At 45.6% G+C, this 19,528-nt stretch overlaps 1 protein-coding gene across 2 annotated transcripts; it reads right to left on the bottom strand.

The window, feature by feature from the left end:
* Nucleotides 1–10,737: 10,737 nt before the first annotated feature.
* Phf24 (PHD finger protein 24) lies at nt 10,738–16,689 on the bottom strand. 2 transcript variants are annotated; one of them, XM_042698040.1, is made up of 8 exons: nt 16,642–16,689; nt 16,312–16,530; nt 15,124–15,309; nt 12,466–12,544; nt 11,977–12,182; nt 11,470–11,630; nt 11,092–11,184; nt 10,738–10,834 (listed from the first exon to the last, which is right to left on the bottom strand). In XM_042698040.1, the coding sequence occupies exons 1-8, from the start codon at nt 16,687–16,689 to the stop codon at nt 10,738–10,740; spliced, it is 1,089 nt and encodes a 362-aa protein (XP_042553974.1). The 2 variants fall into 2 exon arrangements, with proteins under 2 accessions (XP_042553974.1, XP_042553964.1); XM_042698030.1 differs by having other exon boundaries at nt 16,312–16,689.
* Nucleotides 16,690–19,528: the final 2,839 nt, after the last annotated feature.

Genomic DNA, 19,528 nt, shown 5'->3' with positions numbered 1-19,528 from the left:
TGATGCTCAGAGCAAGCAGGGCTGCGGAGGCGGTTGCCAGCGGAAGCCGCCGCTCCAGCAGACACGGAGCCTGGCGCCCACATTACTGTCTCCCAGGCCCATCTGTGCTGGAGGGAACGGGGGTAGGGAGGGGGTAATCTGGGGGTGAAGAGGGGGAGGGGGTTCGATGACAGAAAAAGCCTGAGAAGAAGCTCTCAGTTGCCTCCTTCTTTGCTGGTTCTCAGAGTTTAGATGCTGTTGAGGTCATGTGAGCTGGTCAGAGGTGTAAACTGAGGCTTTGGAGTATTTAGGCCACAGCATAGAGCAGGAAAGGAGCTTAGGGGTCCTGGGATTGGGGTCTGCATATCCTTCATTACCTACCACCTTTCCAGTACTCACTACAGGGCTTCTAAGAGTTACAAATTTAAAGTAAGGAAGAGAATTAGGGTAAGAAGATGATGAGAAGGGGGGTAGAGGGTTGAGGAGGGAGGGGAGATGGAGTGATCAGCATGGAGGTAAAGGGGATATGGGGCTGTGGAGAGGTGGGATGGGGAATGGAGAGAGAAAGGGAATAAGGTGGGAGGTAAAGAGGAGGGAGGGAATGAGGAGATGAAAAGGAAGAGTGAGGTCAAGGAGTAAAGGGGAGGTAGCCTGAGCAGCAAAGCCATGGGACAGGAAGAATGAAAAGGGAAGAGAGTGGCCGTGATAGAATGGAATAGTGTGACATGGAGGTGTTGAGGGGCCCAGAACTGATGCTGGCTCCGCAGGTCTGGGGGTTTCACTCCCCCTCCTCCTGAGTTGGGACAAGGGCTGTGGGAGGCTCTGCTTCTTCCTATTGCAGTTCTGGCTTTGGCGTCCCCCAGCTTTGCCTGTGCCAACATAGAGGCAGAATTTAGTCACCATCCCTTACCTGGCCCCTGTTAATGCTAAAATGTAGGCTTGGACCTTTGGGGGTCCAGGGTTGTACCCTCAGGGGTTCATAGCCCTCTGTCTCACTGTGCTGGGCATCATATGTGTGAGGAACCATGATGCACAGTGTAGCATTGTCTGTTAGAATGTAGAGTCGGTCTATTGACCTTGTGAGGTTACTTGCCACACCTGTGTCTCATTTTGCTCCTTGTAGGTGGGAATAGGCAACAGCAATACCTCATTGGGTTGTTGTGAGTTAACACATGTAATATACTTAGTTCTAAGCTTGGCATGTAGGTAATACTCAACCAAGTTAACTCTTGGTGTTCACAGATATCTGAGTATATGAATGTGTCTACAACTGTGTGAGTTTGGGAGTTATTTATACTGTTGCATTTGTGATTCAGTTTGTGAGAGAGTGCATCTGTATAATCATTCTTGTATGGTAGTAAGCTTGATTCTGTGTCATTTGCCATAGGTATGTGATTTTGTGTCAGCATGCATGTATGATTATATGGCTGTGCAGGCATGTGTCTACATGACAAAGAGCTGATAGTGTGTCTGTTAAGATGTTAACATCATGTTTGCCAGTGTATGCCCGCATCTATGAGCATGTCAGCTCCAGACACCTCCACTCACCCTCCCTCCCATGGAGACGTCATAACCCTAGGTGTCCCTCATTTCCTTACCCTGAGAGAACCGGAACCTGTGGGCAGGGGCGGGGGTGGGTGCCAGTGAGGAGGTGTTTAGACAGGAGCACATGTTCCCTCCCAGACTGTGTATGGGAGGGGGAGGCTCCTCTCTTGCACACATCCCAAAGCCTCCTGAGGAAGTGCTCTCCCCCAGCCTGTTCTCAGTTCCCTGTCTTGTCACCATGGCAGCAGTTGCCAGGGGCTCCCATGGTTGCTAAGATCTGGGTGTGGGAGGCTGCCAGGCCCTGTTGCCAGTAGAAACAGGATCCTGGAGGGAAGACTACCCCCACAGCTGCCAGCTAGCTCTATGCAGCAACTGGCTAGCTCTTTGGCCTCTTCTCTTCCCAAATTGTACCTATGATTTATATATGGTAGTACCCAAGAGGCTTTAATAGGAAGCTAGAACTACAATACTGAGATCTACTTTATAAAGAGAAAAAGGGTTCTTCAGTCTGCCCATTGCCATCTTTTAAAGTTAGCAGGTATTTTGAAATAGCAACTCCTTGTTCTGCCCCTCATCCCTTCTACTTCTTCCTTGGACAGTATTCCTGTTTGATTTCTCCAGTGACTGGATGCTCATTACCTGATACTTCCATGTAGTCCTGGGAATGCTATGTTAACCTATTACTTTGAATGCAGACTGATTCCTTCCTATGGCCAGACCCTTGGCATCTTACCTGATACATACTTCATGCTGATATCTGAGTCTAGTATTTAGTCCCACAGTGAGTCCAAACTTTGGCATCAATTGAGACACTGACTCTGGTTAGATTCCTGGTCAAAACGGTTCCCCCAATTCAGCCTTAGCCTAAGCCCCTTTTCCTAGTCATGACTAAACCCTGATGTTGATACCAGATCCTTGAATTCATCATAAGATTCAATTCTGATTTTCAGGCTGAGTACTGACTAGGGGTCTAACTCACTGTTAACTTGTTGGCTTCTTCCATGTTCTGAACCTACACTAATTAGAACCATTTTATCTTTTTTTTTTTTTTTTTGGGTCCGGTCGAGGGCCTGAACTCTGGGCCTGGGCGTTGTCCCTCAGCTCTTCAGCTCAAGGCTAATGCTCTACCACTTGAGCCACAGTGCCACTTCCGGCTTTTTTCCCCCCGGCTTATGTGGTGCTGAGGAATTGAACCCAGGGCCTCATGCATCCAAGGCAAGCGCTCTATCACTGAGCCACCTTCCCAGCCCAAGAACCATTTTATTTAAAGGGGTTACTTTTTGCTTTGGAATGAGACAGCAGTGCTAGGGATGACCAGCAGAGGGCAAACAACATCAGGTTCCACGGGCAAACTTCCAAAAACTCACCTGTGAACTAATGAAATTCAAGTTCTCAAATTTTAAATGCCAAAACCTCAGGGTCATGTATTTTCTTTTTCTTTTATCAGTTGTGGGGCTTGAACTCAGAGCCTGGGCACTGTCCCAGAACTTTTCTGCTCAAGGCTCGTGTTCTACCGCTTTGAGCCACGGTGACACTTCTGGTTTTCTGGTGATTAATTGGAGATAAGAGTCTCACAGAGTTTCTTGCCTGGGCAGGCTTTAAACTGTGATCCTCAGATCTTAGCCTCCTGAGTAGTTAGGCTTACAGGCATGAGCCACCAGTGCCAGGCTATGTGTTTCCTAAAGCTATAGGTTTTCTCCCTGTAGCTTATACCAGCTCAGGGCTAGAAATGGGTGAGGAGGTGCTTAATTGTTGATTGGGATCTCAGATCTCAAGAAGACTTAATATTTGGTAATGTATCTAATTTCCAACTCAACAGTTCTGTCACACGAATATACAGCCTCACACCTCTCCTTGGCATCTAGTTTTTGTTTTTTGTTTGTTTTGGCTCCATTAGGCAGAAATCTGCCTTTCTATAGTATCCACCTTCCATCTTAGTGCTGGACACATTAACCTCATGAGCCTCATCTACCAAATGTTGGGCATTTGCATCCCTTATGCCTGTGATCTCAGGATTCATGCCTTTATGAGTTTCCCCAATGCTGTATTTGAATCTAGCCACTAGGATCATGTTTCTTTGACAGGTTTTGGTTTGTGGTGCCTGGCACTAGTTTTTCTCAGGAGTGCTTGTGTAGCTATAAACAAGACAAACTGCTTTTCTTCTCTGATGCTGAACTTCTTTTCTTGTAGTCGCAGATTACATCAATTCACTTTCTGGTAGCCACCTCATGCAGTTCACTTAAACAACTCTCTCTCTCTCCCTCCTCTCTTTCCTGCTCCCTCCCTCTCTCTCTCTCCTGAACTACCAAATCACCTGCTATAATTTTGAAAGACAAAAAATATTTGAAATAAATTAAGTGAAAAACATTTTGATGATACCATCTGAATTTTAGGGCAAGCTTGGAAATCTCTGCACTTGATGTTTACATAAGAAAGAGACAAAGAAGGACTGAAAGTCTCCTCCTGGCTTGTCCTGTGACTTCAGCACTGTGGACAGAGGCCACTTGGTGGTACCCCCCCGCAAAGCCTGCGACTGTGGATTGTAAAAGATGACACAATTTCAGATAGAAAGAGAAATCTTGCTGCTCACCCAGGTCCTCCCTTCTCCTTTTACCAGTCTCATTCTACCCTCACTCAACAGGACAGGGATTGTTCTTCAGATTTTTATGGATGAAACACAGGTTCAGCAAGGTCAAACTCTAAGCAAGCCTTGAAATAAACAGGGTGGAGAGAGAACATGAATGTCTCCATTTTAGAAAATTTAGCAGCCACTGCCTCCTTTTGGGGAATTATTTTCCCTAAAGTGAATGCACTTGAACCAGGGAAGGAGAGAATGTGTGGAAGTGTGTGTAGCTGAGACTCCAGGCTAGCTTTGCTGGACATCGTAGTTGGTGGAAGGAATGGTGCTAGGAGAAACTAAAGCTTCAGTCAGGATGCTGAGGGTAGGGAAACCTTGTTCTGGTCCACCAAGGTTCAATATTCATGCCTCTGTTTTCTACCCCACTGCACTAAACCTGTAGACAAGGAGAAAGGGCCAGTGTAAAGTCATTGAGCTATCTCTGAGTCTGATTGGTTCCCCAACCCACATGAAAAAACCCCAGGGAGGAGAGCTTTGGGATCTCAGGGAGCAAGTGGGGTAAGTTGTGCATTTAGTACATCATCTAGGATGACTACAGACCTCAACACCTGTTTAGGTCTTTTCCCAAAGTGGAAGGGGAGGTGCTAGACCACCTGCAACAGTTCCCTTAAGGTGTACTTTGACAGGCAGCACAATGATGTGACAAAGCACATGGGTGCTGAAGGCAAACTAGCTAGTTCCCTCCCTTTCTAGATGTGAAGATGTGGCACTGGGAAATACAGCATCTGTTCCTCACCCGAAGAATGTAGCCTTGATTACTTTTCTTACCTGTAATACAAATCTGATAGGTTTTTCCATTCCAGTTTTTTAGTGTTAAAGTTTGAACCCAGGGCTTTGTGCATGCTGTACAACTGAGCTACACCTCAAGATTCCTCTTAGGGTTGAAGTTTATTTATATGAAGCACTAAGGACTTCTTAATGCATAATAAGTGCTCCAAAATATTCACAATTACTTGTACTTGGGACATCTGTCACTTTGGAGGTTGTGTCAGGTCCATATTCTGTGTGTGTGTGTGTGTGTGTGTGTTATACTGGGCCTTGAACTCAGGGACTTGTGCTTTTACTTGGTTTGCTTGCTCATGGCTGGTGCTCTACCTCTTGTGCCACACCCCTGGTCTAGATCTATAGCTTAGAAGTGCTTCTGCTACAGGGTCTGGCTGTTCTCATCAAATAAAGCCATGAAAGGGGATTTCATAGTCCTCCAAATGAGTTTCCAGACCTACTATATCATTGTAAAACAATTATAAAAATGGGGAGGAAACTCTCAGGCTAAGGAACTCCTAGACTAGGAGAAAAAAGTCCACTAGTGTCCCTATTTTGCAGCTCATCAGGAACCAGAAGAAGTGTCTAAAACAGCTCCTAAGGATTCTTTTAACTCCAATTTTCTGCATGCTGAGCAAAAAATGTTTCTATTTCTCTATGCTTTAACTGTTTTACTAAAACAAAACCTTGCTAAAACTTAAAAAACCATCTGGCCCTTGGTGAGCAGAGGGACAATACATAGCAAATGCACTGGGAAACCTCTTCCTCAGTTTAACAGCTATGACCCCTTCCTTAAGAGCCCCCTCACTTTCTGTACCTGTGGTTGATACAAAGATAGCTGAAACTTTATCTGTATGTGTGGTACCCCCTAGACACAGCTATCACCTGACTCTTAGGAAGGGCAGGGTCAAGAAAGTTCTAGAAAGAGAGCCACAGTTGCATTATGTCCTTGGATGCCACAGTGGCCTGACTTATCTGCAGACCCAGAAATGAGCCAATGAAGGAAAACCACAGAAAAATCAGAAATAGCATCACAATCTCTTTATTATGATTTCTGCTATGCCCAGCCTCTGGGAGCTCCTTCTTGGAGTACAGTGAAGGCTGAGCCACAGGGAGGAACATGCAGCTGTAGATGAGACAGGCCTGGGGACATTCCCCTCAGCTTTCTGTCCTTACCTTCTGCAGAAAAGTACATGGGAAGGGCCTGACAGACCAGAGGGCAGTGGATTCTCCCTGTTATTTGAGCATTCTCAGCTCCACCTACCCCAGCATGTGCTTGACTGGAAGACAGGTCATAGCTATCCCATAACAACTAGAAGTTAAGTCTGAAGGCCTTTGTTCATCCTGGGTATGGAAAGACCAATCCAAAGACATACAAGCTGGAATATGATTGAGCTGATTAGTCATTGGTCCAGATGAGAAATGACCCTCTTTTCCATGCTTTGCATCACTCCCAGAAGGAAGTAGCTTTTCCTTAGTGTTGGTCTATAACCTGTTCATTTTTTTTTTCAGGGTTGCCAAAAATAGGGGTAGCAAGAAAGCAACAGCGGAGAACTGCCCAGCCTCATCTAATTTCAGGATTGGGCTGTTAGGAATCAGCATGATACACTGGTAACATTCACTCAAGGAAATCTATGTTTTCTGGACTTAGCCAGTGGCCCAGAGAAATATCCTGGGCAAATTCAAACTAAATGGCAAGGAGAAAGTACCAGTTTTATTCCACTGTTACTAGTGGGTTAAAAAGGGACGATTATTACAGGATGTCCTGAAATTCTGGCATGAAGGCTGTTCTGCCTTCCAGTGCCAAGTACAGACCTGTCATGCACGACATATGACATTTTAACCAACAATGGATCGAATTTGATGGTAGTCCCACCACAGCTGTGTTAGTATTGTGTAACTACATGCTATGATATTTGAACTATGAAGAAATTGCCTAATGACACAGTTCTCAGACTATATCACAGATTAGGTAGTGCACGACTATGTATCTGCCTCTACCCTGCTGGTCTGAGGGGGACATAACTGGAGGAACCTTAGAGCTTGCTACTAGTTTTGTGCTGCCTATGTTATTCTTGGCTCTGGAGTGGTCCTGGCTGACCTTGTCCCTTCTCAACGGCTTCTGCTGAACCTCTTAGCTTCAGGGCTTCTTGGCACCAGTCCCATTTAACTGTGATGCCTGCAACAGCTGAAGTTGTGCTTTGAGCTAAGAGGCACAGACACACTCTTGGGGCTTACTCCCCAGTAGAAGTGCCCTCTTTCCAGGCAGTTTGATTCTGTGCTTTCTATATTGGTAATAGAAGTGGGGGGAACCCCAAGACTTGGCCACTTAACCTAGGCCAGGATGACCTCCTATAGGGAGCACCATGGCCAGAGATAAGCAGGTGTCTGCCCTGCCAGCCCATTGCTTGGGCGGAGGGTAGAAAGAGGCAATATTTTCATGGCTTCTGCTATAGCTATCCTCAAAGAAGAGCACTTGAGAGCTGGATCAGTACTTAGGAGTGGGAAAACTGGGGTACCATGGGGACCACTGCTCAAATGTTCTGTTGGGAAGGATGATCTCAGGAGAGGAAGCCAAGGAGCAGACCTGGAGAAGTAATGTGGCCATAGCAGCTCCCTCAGTGACCCTGTCCCTGCAATCTGTCATGCCATGCAGATACACTTTATTTAATCTGAATGAGAAGAAGATGGGCATGAAAAAATAGGCTTATGGTAAGAGGTCTTGAGAGGAGTCTACGTGTAACCCAAGTCTTCATTGATTGGAGGTTGAGGCAAGTGGTGCTTGGGAAAGCACTGATCTCAATTTTCAGCAGCCAAGAGGAAAAGACTGAAGATTTTTCTCATAATCTATTATAGCCAGTCATTAATTTTTGTACTTGGCAGAATTTCAGACAGACACAGTGATGGAGAGGCTTACAAAGGGATAGGCCCAACTAGGCTGACAAAAGTGAATATCCATTAATACTGCATAGGGGCTTCAGGGTTAGGACATGGCAAAGGGAAATTCTAGGAAAGGGGTTAGGTGGTATTTCTGCAGCTCTGGGGAGCAATGGCCCTCCTTTTGACAAAAGCTAAATGTTTATAGAGAAGAGACTGGCTGATCCTCTGTGCTTTTCTGATGTCTAGCACTGTTGTGGATCGAGAACTCCATTCTTTGCTGATGGCAGTGTCCCCTGAACCTTTTGCAGCACTCCAGGAAGCTTTCTGCACTGGTAAGGGAGACAGGTGATGCCAAGTAGCCTTGCTCCCATTATTGAAGAACTCCAGGGCCTGCTCTTCAGGGCTTGGGACACAGCCAGCCTGATTCAGTCTACAGGATACCACCACTCACCCTCAGAGAACTAGAAGCAGCAGTTCCAGAGCAATAGACATCACCTTGATCTATGAAGTATCAAGGAGCAAGAAGGATTTTAGTCCCTGTGACTGATGTAAAGGCAGGAAAAAAGACCTGTTTAGCTCTCAAAGCCCAGAGATCGACTGTATTCAAAATGTCTTGTCTGTGAGATCCAGGACCCCATTGTCACTGGTATGGAGGGAGACTTATCAGGACTGTGATACCAGAGCCCTGGTATATAACATGATTTAGTCTTCTCAGTACACAACTCAAGCCTGGCTGCTTCAGATATAGTCCTTAAACCCAGGTGCTATAAGCTTTCTTTTTTCTTTTCCTTTCTTTTTGACTAGATTCAATAATTCCACTTCCTCTACACACATTCACACACATATCAGTCCTGGGAGCATGGCTGAGAAGTGTTTTAAAAAGAACTGCAGCCAGGCGCTGGTGGCTCATACCTGTAAATCTAGCTACTTAGAAGGCTAAGTAAGATCTGAGGATCATGGTTCAAAGCCAACCTGGGCAGGAAAGTCTAATTATCCACCAATTAACTCCCAAGGAGTCAGAGGTGGAGCTGTGGTTCAAGTGGTAGATTGTTACTCTTGAGCAAAAAAGCTTAGGGACAGTGCCCAGGCCCTGAGTTCAAGCCCCAGAACTGGCACACACACACATACACACACACACAAAACAAAACAATAAGAAAAACCAAAGACAAATGAAAAAACCCCTGTGATTTAAAAATGTTCAGAGCCTTTCATATGGACCCACATTTGTCTCCTGTGCTTCACTGCAGTCCTAAATATAACGTCTCTAGCAGCTTATCACCTTGCTTTTAGGTCAGGCTGTTCCTAAAGAAGACTATATAGGGCTCTTACTCCCTAGTTTTCTCTGAACATCTCAACATTGAGTGGTATGCTCTTTGTTCTGTAAGTACTCAATTTAGTGCAAGTGCCTTGAGCAATGGAGATATGTTAGCTTTTGCATGGCTGAGCCCAATGCCCTCTTTAGTAAGTCTTATTAGTCAGATCTGGCTGTGTCCAAGTCATTTAGTTGGAGACAGAAATCTAGAATGTAGACTCTGGTGTCAGGGTATACCCATACCATGCACTGACTTGAGAACTGGAGGAGAGCTGAGGCTTGCAGGTCAAGCTTGGTGTACTTTTGGCATCCTCAGCTTGACCCCAAAGTCCTCCCATGCTACACCCAGCATGGATGGGGAAGAATATGTAGTGAGCAGCAAGGGAGAAGCAGCAACTGAGGCCACATCTCAGTGACAGGGAGAAAAGAACCTTCCTCTTTCTGTGAGGCTTTACTGTGACTTCTGTGTGAGGCTGTTGAGATGCAAATCCTCTTCTTAAGCTCCAGTTGTCTCCTGGCCTCATTGTCAGGATGACTGAAAGGAGTTCCTTCTTAAGGCTTCTGCAGAGCTGCTTTCTCTTGGGCTGTGGAAGAGGCTGGCTCTGTTTTTCACACCCTTTTCTGAGATGAGCTGGAACCACGAAAAGCATGATTCCTGTCCTCTCTTCTTCTCATGTAGACCTTACCTAGATTGGCTCTGTGGTGGCTGACTTCAGTGAAGCATTCAATACAGTGGGCTGCGACTCCTGCCCCTGTATTTATTCCACTCAAGTCCCTTGGGCTTTCACCCATGAACTACCACGTGGAAAACAGGCCAAGAAGGCTCACCTTTGTTTTTGACTGTTCTGCTAAAGACTTTTGGACTTAAGATGACTGAGCTGAGAAGTGGGTCTCTGGGTGAGGCTGCCTCTCTCTTTTCCAGTTAGGATTCCGGAAGCTATTGCCTTTTCTGCCATTAGGAGTTAGCATTTAAATATGAGTTAAACTGCAGTGATGGTTTTTCAACTCTTTCCCCACCACAACGTATCAGAGGAGCATACATTTACCACCAACAGTGGCTCGCCACAGAGGGGTTTTCAATGTGGGCAGAGGGGCCTGTCTGTATTTCCAGGAAGGAACGTGAGTCTGGTATGCTCCTTTATTAAGAATCACTTGGCCAGAATCTGATATATTTGAAACTGGAACTGGCCAATAGAAGGAATGAGTAGAGAACCACCCCCTCATCTATACCAGAAGTTTCATAAAGGGACTTTGGCCCTTTTTTTCAACTTAAAAAGAACCAGGCTTTGGAAGTCACAGGCAGCTAGGCATGTATGCAGACATGTGTGTGCACACATGTAGGTGAGTGGTGGCAGAGTTAGCCTGTGATGTGAGGGTGGGGGAGAGTGAGATGGTCTAGAGCAGATGCTGCACAGGCCTCAGGCTTCTCTCTGTGGCAATGTACTTACTGCCTCTGTGGTGAGGGGAATGGTGATTCAATGCCATAAAACTTAATGACAAATTAAGATACTGGCAGCGCCCCATCCCCATGAGTCTCAGTGCCAGAAGTTGGTAGAGGAAAGAAAGAAAGGAAAGAAGGGAGAAGATGCCACCATCCTTAATCAAGCCTCTCTGCTCCAGGCTATCCTGGGGGTTTCAGGTGAATGGCTGCGCTGTTGGGGCGAGCAGCTAAGATATAGATGACATTCTCCCTCAGGAAGGTGGGCCAGTCCACAGACCTGCAGGAGTAGAGAGCACATTTGTGAGGCAGAGTGTGAGACTTGGCCTAGATAAAGCTCAAGGAAGTCTTGGTTCATGCCTGACTTATTGACCGTGCTACCAAGACAGTGGGTCAGCGGCTTGGCCCTTTTGAGCCTACATTTTGGAGTGCGTGCTTGCTATTTTGGAGGTGCAGAGGAGGAGTCCATCTCTTAATTATCAGTGTATGTTAGGGAGACAGAAGATACAGCCAGTCAGGTAAGGAGGTTCCACTCACCTGGACTCCTGTTCTGCAGGCAGCATGACCTTATCTTGATGCTTACTGCTGCTGGCTGGGCTGCTATCTGCTATGGGGCCCACATGGCTGATGCTGTTGGGCAAAAGATGTGGTTAGGAGTAGGGCAATGAAAGGCTTAACTCTTCCCAAATTTTAGTGAACCTATGGCTCTGAATATATGTGTTCAGGGACTTTGATACCGAGCAACAGAATTTAGAGTAGAGGCCGTCTTATGTCTTGGCTAACAGGAATAGTCTTCTGCCTGATGCACGGAGGAATCTTCTGGCTGTTCACAAAGGCGTCTTTCACACTCAGAATTACCAGCATGCAAACAGGAGGAGGAAGGCTGAGTGGGGAAGGGACTGCTAAGGAGCAGACCTGACAGTGCAAGAAGGAGCTTTTGTGGGACGTTTGCAGAACCAAGAGTGCTGGGCGCGGCGGCATTCTGCCTCACTGATGGCATTTCCACGGCTCTGTGCCAGGAAGGTGGCACGGGCTCGTTCCCGCTCCTTCACTGTCAGAAGCCTTAACAGAGAATTCTGGAGAAGACAGAAGTTAAGATCTTAAAGGTGAAAATATCTTGTAAACTGTTAAGCTTTAGAGACTCTGACTTCTATTTACCTAACCACTGCTACCTCCCTCATAAGTCCCCAGAGCCTTCTTGGTAGCACCAGCATTTTCAAGGGAGTCCAGTGCAAGCTAGTCTTTCTCAGGCAATTTCCCCAGCCAGGGCACTGATCATCTGTCACTGAGTAGAACTTAATCCCAATTCCTAATACCTGCTCTTGTTTATATAGTTCCCAGGACTCCACCAACCTGCCCAGCATGCTTCCCAGGCCTCTGTCACCCAGTAACCCATGGACATTCACCCCAGCTGCCCCTCACCTGGGGACGCAATTGCTGCAGAAGTAGGAGGGACTCATGGCACAAGAAGTCAGACCACTCTATGTGGCCTCGATGTTCAGGGTCCAGAGCTGCAAACTGGCGGGCTGCCTGCTCCTCTTGCTCATCACTCAGGGCCCTGTTACTGTCCCCCCGCTTTGCTGCTTGATGGCGGTAGCGCAGAAAGTCCTCCAGCATCAGGGAGCAATCTGTGGAAATCACCCTTGCTGGCCATGCCCACCCTTCTTCAGCTCTGGGCACCTGTACCAACTCTGGGGCACCCTCAGTGCTTTCCACATACATATCTCTAGTCATATAGCCAATGTAGCTCTGACTGTGGTGTGGGTGGGTAACTGATGGCCAACAACTCCAGAATAAAGACTTATTTATCCATACTCCCCAAATCTCAGAATATACTTTTCATGTTCATCCTTGAAAGGATGAGGGGAAAATCTGGTCCCTTGCCCTCCTAGTAGCACTGGCCAGCCTTACCAGGGATGACTTTACACTGATGAAAGGTCTCTGTGAGGCTGTACATTTCCTCCTCAGTAAGCAGCAGGTTGAGATTGTCCTGGAAAAAAAAAAAAAAAGTAGAGCTGAGTCACACAGGAAAGAAAAGCCAAGGATCAACCGGCATGGAAATTTCAATGGAAAAGCTACTCAAGATCACTGGATCCCAGCCTCCCACCCACTAACAAGGAGACTTAGGCCCCAGAGAAGAGAAGAGACTTGTCCCTGTTTCTAACTTTGGGACAGAATCTTGCCCAGAATTCAGACATCCTGACAACTGCTGGGTCTCTGGCCTAAGGATTGCTTGAAAGTGCCTTAGGAACCTGCTGCAGGGGACAGGGACTACTGAGTAGGCAAGGTTGTAAAACTCCTCCATCAACCAGGGCAACTTCATCTTCATTCATTGTTATGTACCTGGCTTCTGTCTTGGTGCTCAAAAAGTATTTTAGTTAAAAAATTAATTCTAAGCTGGACACTGCTGGTAGCTCATGCCTATAATCATAGCTACTCAGAAGATGCAGATCTGAGGGTTGAAGTCTGAAGCCAGCACAGGTAGCAAATCCCCAAGACTTTTATTTTGATTCAATAGCAAGAAGCCAGTAGTGGAGGTGTAGCTCAGGTGGTAGAGCTCCAGCACATGAGAGGCAAAATCTAAGCAAAAGCAGAAGGACCTGAGTTCAAGCTTCCAGTACTGGCACAAAACAAACTAGAAAAAGGTGAAAAAGAAGAAGCAGTAGAAGCAGCCTGATTGTGAAAGGAAGGAAAGAAGGAAGGAAGAAGCCTTTGTAAAAAGCCTAGTGGAGTGGTAGGAAAGCTGCAGGATTCTAGCAGGAAGCCCAGAGGGAACAGTGTATTTCTAGGGGATAGGAAGGATATGTCTGTAACTCAGTCTCACAATGGTAGCACACTGAAGAGCAGAGTTTCTGTGAGATAAAAGGTTGGCATCCCAGGACAAGGGGTGATTGATACTAGAAAATGTCATCTGTAGAGCAGGATTTGCTGTGGTGTACTCTAGGAAGAAATGTTTAAGTATCTGAAAATAATTGTTCTAGATTTCATTTTAATGGGCAAGCCACAGGGAAAGAGTTAGGAAGTAGTAAATTTCTGGGTTTTTCTAGCAGACAGAAGGAAGAAGAAGGAGGTCATTAGATGCTCTTTATACTGAAATCAGAAGAGCTATGCACGATAATAGATCAAAAGAAAATAGCTAAATTTCCTTCAGGTATGATAAGAAATGATTATGTATCTGGCTTTCAATGAAACCTTAGATTCTGTCCTCTGTTAAAAGTTGGAAGGATGGGGCTGGGAAGGTGGCTCAGCAGTAGAGTGCTTGCCTCGCATGCATGAGGCCCTGGGTTCGATTCCTCAGCACCACATAAACAGTTAAAAAAAAAAAACAAAACAAAACCTGGAAGTGGCACTGTGGCTCAAGTGGTAGTGTGCTAGTCTTGAGCTAAAGAGCTCAGGGACAATACCCAGGCCTAGAGTTCAAGCCCCATAACTGACAAAAAAAAAAAGTTGGAAGGTGCGCTGGGAAGGTGGCTCAGTGGTAGAGCGCTTGCCTTGTATGCATGAGGCCCTGGGTTTGATTCCTCAGCACCACATAAGCAGAAAAAAAAAAAAAAGCTGGAATTGGTGCTGTTGCTCAAGTTGTAGAGTGCTAGCCTTGAGCTGAAGAGCTGAGGGACAGCACCCAGGCCCAGAGTTCAGGCCCCATGAAAAACAAACAAACAAAAAAAGTTGGAAGGTGTTTATATATAATTTGAAAAGTTCTGAATCAAAGCTTAAAGATCACTTCAGGAAGCTGGGTGCTGGTGGCTCATGCCTGTAATTCTTGCTATTCAGGAGGCTGAGAGCTGAGGATCACGGTTCAAAGTTAGCCTGGACAGGAAAATCCAGTAAGACTCTTATCTCCAATTAACCACCAGAAAACAGGTAGTAGAGCAATGGTCCAAAGTGGTAAAGCACTAATCTTGAACAGAAAAGTCCAGGGACAGCTCCCAGGCCCTGAGTTCAAGCCCTGTAACTAACTAACTAACTAACGAACAACAACAACAACAAATCACTTCAGAGATAAACAGCAAATGCTTCTAATAAGTCAGGCAGTAAGTCAAGTAGGGATCTCAGGATGAAGCAGTTTTATTGTGATGGACTCTATTCCCATTTGAAGCAAGTTGGTTGGACTTCAGGTTGGTTTCTCAGCTGAGTACAGTGAATGACAACTACAGGGCTGTTAGAGAAAACACTGTTCTAAGCAGAATTACTTTTGAGCAAGTAGGCCCCATTCTATCCAGTGTACTCCCCCCCCCCCCCTTCACTTCATGGTTCTCAACTGGGGATGATTTTTCTGTCTCCACAATTCATCTAGGAATATCTGGAGACATTTCTGGGTGTGTGATATTGGCATTGGCATCTAGTATTATAAAGACCAGAGATGCTGCTAAACATCATGTTATGCACCTTGCCCCCCAGAAGAAAGATCTATCTAAACCTAAATGTCAATAGAACTGAGTTGAGAAACCCATCTTAATTCTAGGGCCCTAGAACACATTAGAGCAGGTGTTATAAGACTGGGCCTCCAAGAAAAGTGAGAAGTACTCTGCTGTGCAATAGCCCACTGTCCCTGAAGTCCAGGCTCACACAATAGTAGCAGCTCCAGCCTGTTTCGGTGTGAGCCATCTCCGTCACCTCTGCTGCACGGTCTCCTTTGATATAGCCCATGCGGCGTAGGCAGCCATCATGGAAAACTCTGGTGCAGACTCTGCATGAAAAGAGGCTCTCAGCTGTCCAGACCTCGCAGATATCACACATTTCATCATTGACAACCTGGTGAAAGATGGCAGAAGTAAATAGGGATGGGAAAGTCAGGCAACAAGAACCTATGGCCAGTTAACATAGAGCTACTTACATGGGAATGAACCTCCCTGAAATAGCCTAGAGGAATAGTTTCAACTGAAGTAATCTTAAAATGACAGTTTTCTTCCTAGTGGACATAAACCAGATGGCTCTTCTAGCTGCTCAGGCCTTTCTAGTGCATCTCAGGCATTGTAGTACATTTAGCATTTCTAGTTTCTTAGCACCAATATGAACCCCCAGTCATTGTGACCTGCCTAAATTCCCTCTTAAATTTCCAACCACCTCAACTATCTGTAGTTGAGCATCCATGCATGGGAAAGTCAGCAGAAGACCTACCACATTATCATTTTTTTTTTCTGTTGGTCGTAGGGCTTGAACTCTGGGTCTGGGCACTGTCCCTCAGCTCTTCAGCTCAAGGCTAATGATCTACCACTTGAGCCACAGTGCCACTTCTGGTTTTTTGGTGGTTTATTGGAGATAAAAGTCTCATGGACTTTCCTGCCTGGGCTGGCTTTGAACTGCAATCCTCAGATCTTAGTTTCCTTAGTAGCTAGGATTACAGGCATGAGCCACCATGCCTGGCAAATGTTATCATTCTTAATTATCCACCACCCCAAGGGACTTTCACTATAACTAATCCAAGATGTAAATAATACTCTTCTGATGGAAATGTTTTTGCAGTACTTGTACATGCAAGGCAAGCACTTTACCTGGGGGCCACATCCTCATTGCTCTTTTGGAAAACAAAAACTGAAGATTATTGGGATACACTGTATATTGGCATACATGTGCAGAAATGTCTCAGTGAACCTCCTCATGTATGTGAATACAAAATTAAAGACTGTTCTGCATTCAACTCTGTCTTCCCACTTTTGAATTTCACCTCAACCACAATCAGCTCTCCTTGTCCTCCTGTTCCTTGATCCTTAGAAAGACTAGGAGTATAAGTCTTTTCTCTAACTATACACTCACAGGCTCTCTGGGCTCCAAGACGATGTCTGCAGGCTTGTCATCATCCAGCTTCCGGGTGGGGCGGATAAAAGCAGGAGGTGTGAATCGACTGGTCCTATCAAACTCTTCAGGCTCTACTCCACGCCCATCTCTGAGCCGCTCCCAGGCTGCACGCTTGACACTGCTCTCTTCCTGGACCAGTGGGGTGCCTGCCTCTGCTTCTTTCTCCTCCTGTACCTCCTGGACAGAGCCTTCCATTGTGCCACGGTGGGACCCTGATAGCTCACCCGTGCGCCGAATGGAAGGCCTGTCCCGCAGCCCATCCTTGAAGGCAGACACAGCCAGGCTCACCTTTTGTACCTGCTCTACTGTCTGCCGTTTGGACATCAACACCCCCATGGCTCTGTGGACAAAAAGAAGAGAGCACAGATTTAACCAGTGGTCCAGCAAGTTGGGCCTGTCAGTTTCAGTCATTCACCAAAAAGGCAAGGTGAAGACTATTAATGGGAGAGAGGGATGAAGAAAAGAAAGGGAGGCAGGAATGGAAAGAGCATAAAACAGTGCAAAGCCCTCTATATATGTGAAATGGCATCTGTTTGCCTTCTTATTCTAAGCCAATTTTGTCCAGGAGTCCAAGATCTCTGTTATTTTGAAATAGTTGAAGACTTCAGAGCTCGTTTCTCCTTTACTCCATGAGAGGACCCAAAGCTCAAAGCAAGCCTGTATCAACACATTTTAGACCTTCAACTGAAGGGAAGCACCTTCAGTAAGTAGTACGTAGTACAGCCAATTCAGGGATGATTCTCCTTAGGCACCTGCTACTTTTTTTTTTTTTTTGTGGCAGTCCTGAGGCTTGAACTCAGGCCCTAAGCTTCTTTTGCTCAAGGCTAGCACTCTACCACTTCAGCCACAACGTCACTTCTGGCTTTTTCTGTGGTACTGGGAAATTGGACCCAAGGTTTCATGCATGTCAGGCAAGCACTCTACCACTAAGCCACATTCCCAGCCCAGTGCCTGCTACTTTTTAAAGCAAGAGTGAAGAAAACCCTATTTTTAGAAGAGTATGAATCATGGAATCAAGAAACTCTGTCACCTCTAACCATGTACTTAAGGCTACATGCCTACGGCTACATACCTACATGCCCTCTTGTCTCCTCTAATAGGTACCTATGCCGCCTTGTGGGTCTCTGGCCTATTACAAACTTCCTTCCTTCCTTCCTTCCTTCCTTCCTTCCTTCCTTCCTTCCTTCCTTCCTTCTTTCCTCCCTCCCTCCCTCCCTCCCTTCCTTCCTTCTTGCCTTTCTCTTCCTTCCTTCCTTCCTTTCTCTTTCTTTCTCTTTCTTTTCTCTTTCTCTCCCTTTTTCCCTCCCTCTTTCTCTTTTTTCCTTCGTTCTTTCCTTTCTGTCTCTGTCTGTCTTTTTCTTTCTTTTGTTGCCAGACCTAGGGTTTGAAGTCAGAGTTTGGGTACTGTCCCTGAGCTTTTTTGCTCAAGGGTAGCTCTTTACCACTTGAGCCACAGCTCCATTTCTGGCTTTTTGGTGGTTAACTGGCGATGAGTCTCATGGACTTTCTTGCCTGGGCTGGATTTGAATCACAATCCTCAGAGCTCAGCCTCCTGAGCCTCTGGCACCTCGTTCCATAGAACTTTTCTAAGACTTCACTAATGTCACTACATTTTTTCAGCTTTGATTTTTCTGATTTTAACTGTTCACATGTGAAAAGGGAATGTTACTCTAGTCCTCTCCACCTGTGCAAGTTGGCTGGTGAATGCTTGTTCTAAGCAGAGCAGAGACCATTTAGCTTTGCTCAATTCATCCCAATCAAGGCTTATTGAACAGTGTTATTTATATGCAAGGCACTAACTACTCTTCATAGGAAACAGAAGACAGGAGAACAGTTGTCTCACAACTCAAGCTGTTAAAAATCGGAATTCAAAGAAGTCAAACAAAATGCTGGAAGAACCTAAAGGAGGCTGAGACTTTATTATTAGGGGTCACAGTGGATACTGAGGAAGGGAGAAGTTACCTTCAATTTGTTTTGGGGAAAAGGTGATAGTGAGAGGAGAGATAGAGACAATTAAAGGCTACTCTAATACCCAGGCAAGAGGTAGAGGGTTTCAAATGAAATGATGACAGCAGGAATGATTTGTTACCATGGAAACAGAATTAAGGAATTTTACAAATAAAATGATAATTACTTTAGATAACAAAATGACAAAAGGAGAGAGGGCAGTTTTAAATTGACTAGAAGAATAGTACTGCCAGTTTCAGAAATTAGGAAATAAACACTGAGAGACAATTAAATTGGATTTTGAATGTATTAAGGATATCCCTGGCCGGGGGCTGGGAAGGTGGCTCAGTGGTAGAGTGCTTGCCTTGCATGCATGAGGCCCTGGGTTCGATTCCTCAGCACCACATAAGCAGAAGAAAAAAAAAAGCCGGAAGTGGCTTTGTGGCTGAAGTGGTAGAGCCTTGAGCTGAAGAGCTGAGGGACAGCGCCCAGGCCCAGAGTTCAGGCCCCACGACCGGATTCAAAAAAAAAAAAAAAAAGGATATCCCTGGGATATTCAGATGCCATCTTATTTTTGCTTCAGATTATTCTACAGGTTCCTTACAGCTCTTAGGATAAAGTTCCCCAAATTTATCTTTACCATGACTTGCTTGTAAGGCCCTGCAAAGTCCAGTTTCCCTTCTTTTGTCTGTGTTCCAACACATTAGTTTTGTCACAGTCTTTACTTGGCATGCGCCTGTTTTGGGGACTTTTGAACTTTCCTTCCCGTTAGTGCCTATTCATCTGTCAAACTAGGGGAAGTCACTGCCGACTCCAGTCCAGGCTGGAGTCAATAGCACACTCTTCTGCTCTTGAGCACTTACCTGAATCATCACTTATTTTAAGGATGATTTTCTAGTCAATATCAGCTTCCCCTATTTGATTGTTTTACCTCACACAACATCTATTTCTACTGCTTCTTGAGGTGTCCAGAATAGAACAGATACTTAATAATATTTTACAATTAACTAATTGTAGAGATTAAGTTTTAAAAATAAAACCTTAAGGGATCACATTGTCCAAAAAGAAATGTATTCTTTTTTTATTGTGAAAATACTGTACAGAGGGGTTGCAATTACAGGGCAAGATAATGAGTACATTTCTTATCAAGCATTGTTGCCTCCTCCTTTGTTTCCCCTTCCCATCCCTTCCTATCTCCCCCACCCCCCAAGAAATGTATTCTTTACCT

The sequence above is a fragment of the Dipodomys spectabilis genome, unplaced genomic scaffold (assembly GCF_019054845.1).
Source record: "Dipodomys spectabilis isolate Male_0828 unplaced genomic scaffold, ASM1905484v1 ptg000006l, whole genome shotgun sequence".
Classification (NCBI taxonomy): domain Eukaryota; kingdom Metazoa; phylum Chordata; class Mammalia; order Rodentia; family Heteromyidae; genus Dipodomys; species Dipodomys spectabilis.
This window is presented reverse-complemented; position numbering and strand designations above follow the sequence as displayed.

Excerpts from the sequence above, each read along its gene's own strand:
- Phf24 (XM_042698030.1), bottom strand. The coding sequence starts at position 16,689 with ATGGGGGTGTTGATGTCCAAACGGCAGACAGTAGAGCAGGTACAAAAG. Across the intron at positions 12,183-12,465 it reads TCAGTGTAAAGTCATCCCTG|ATTGCTCCCTGATGCTGGAG; the intron begins GTAAGGCTGGCC and ends TGATTTCCACAG. Across the intron at positions 11,185-11,469 it reads GCTCCTTCTTGCACTGTCAG|CATCAGCCATGTGGGCCCCA; the intron begins GTCTGCTCCTTA and ends TTTGCCCAACAG.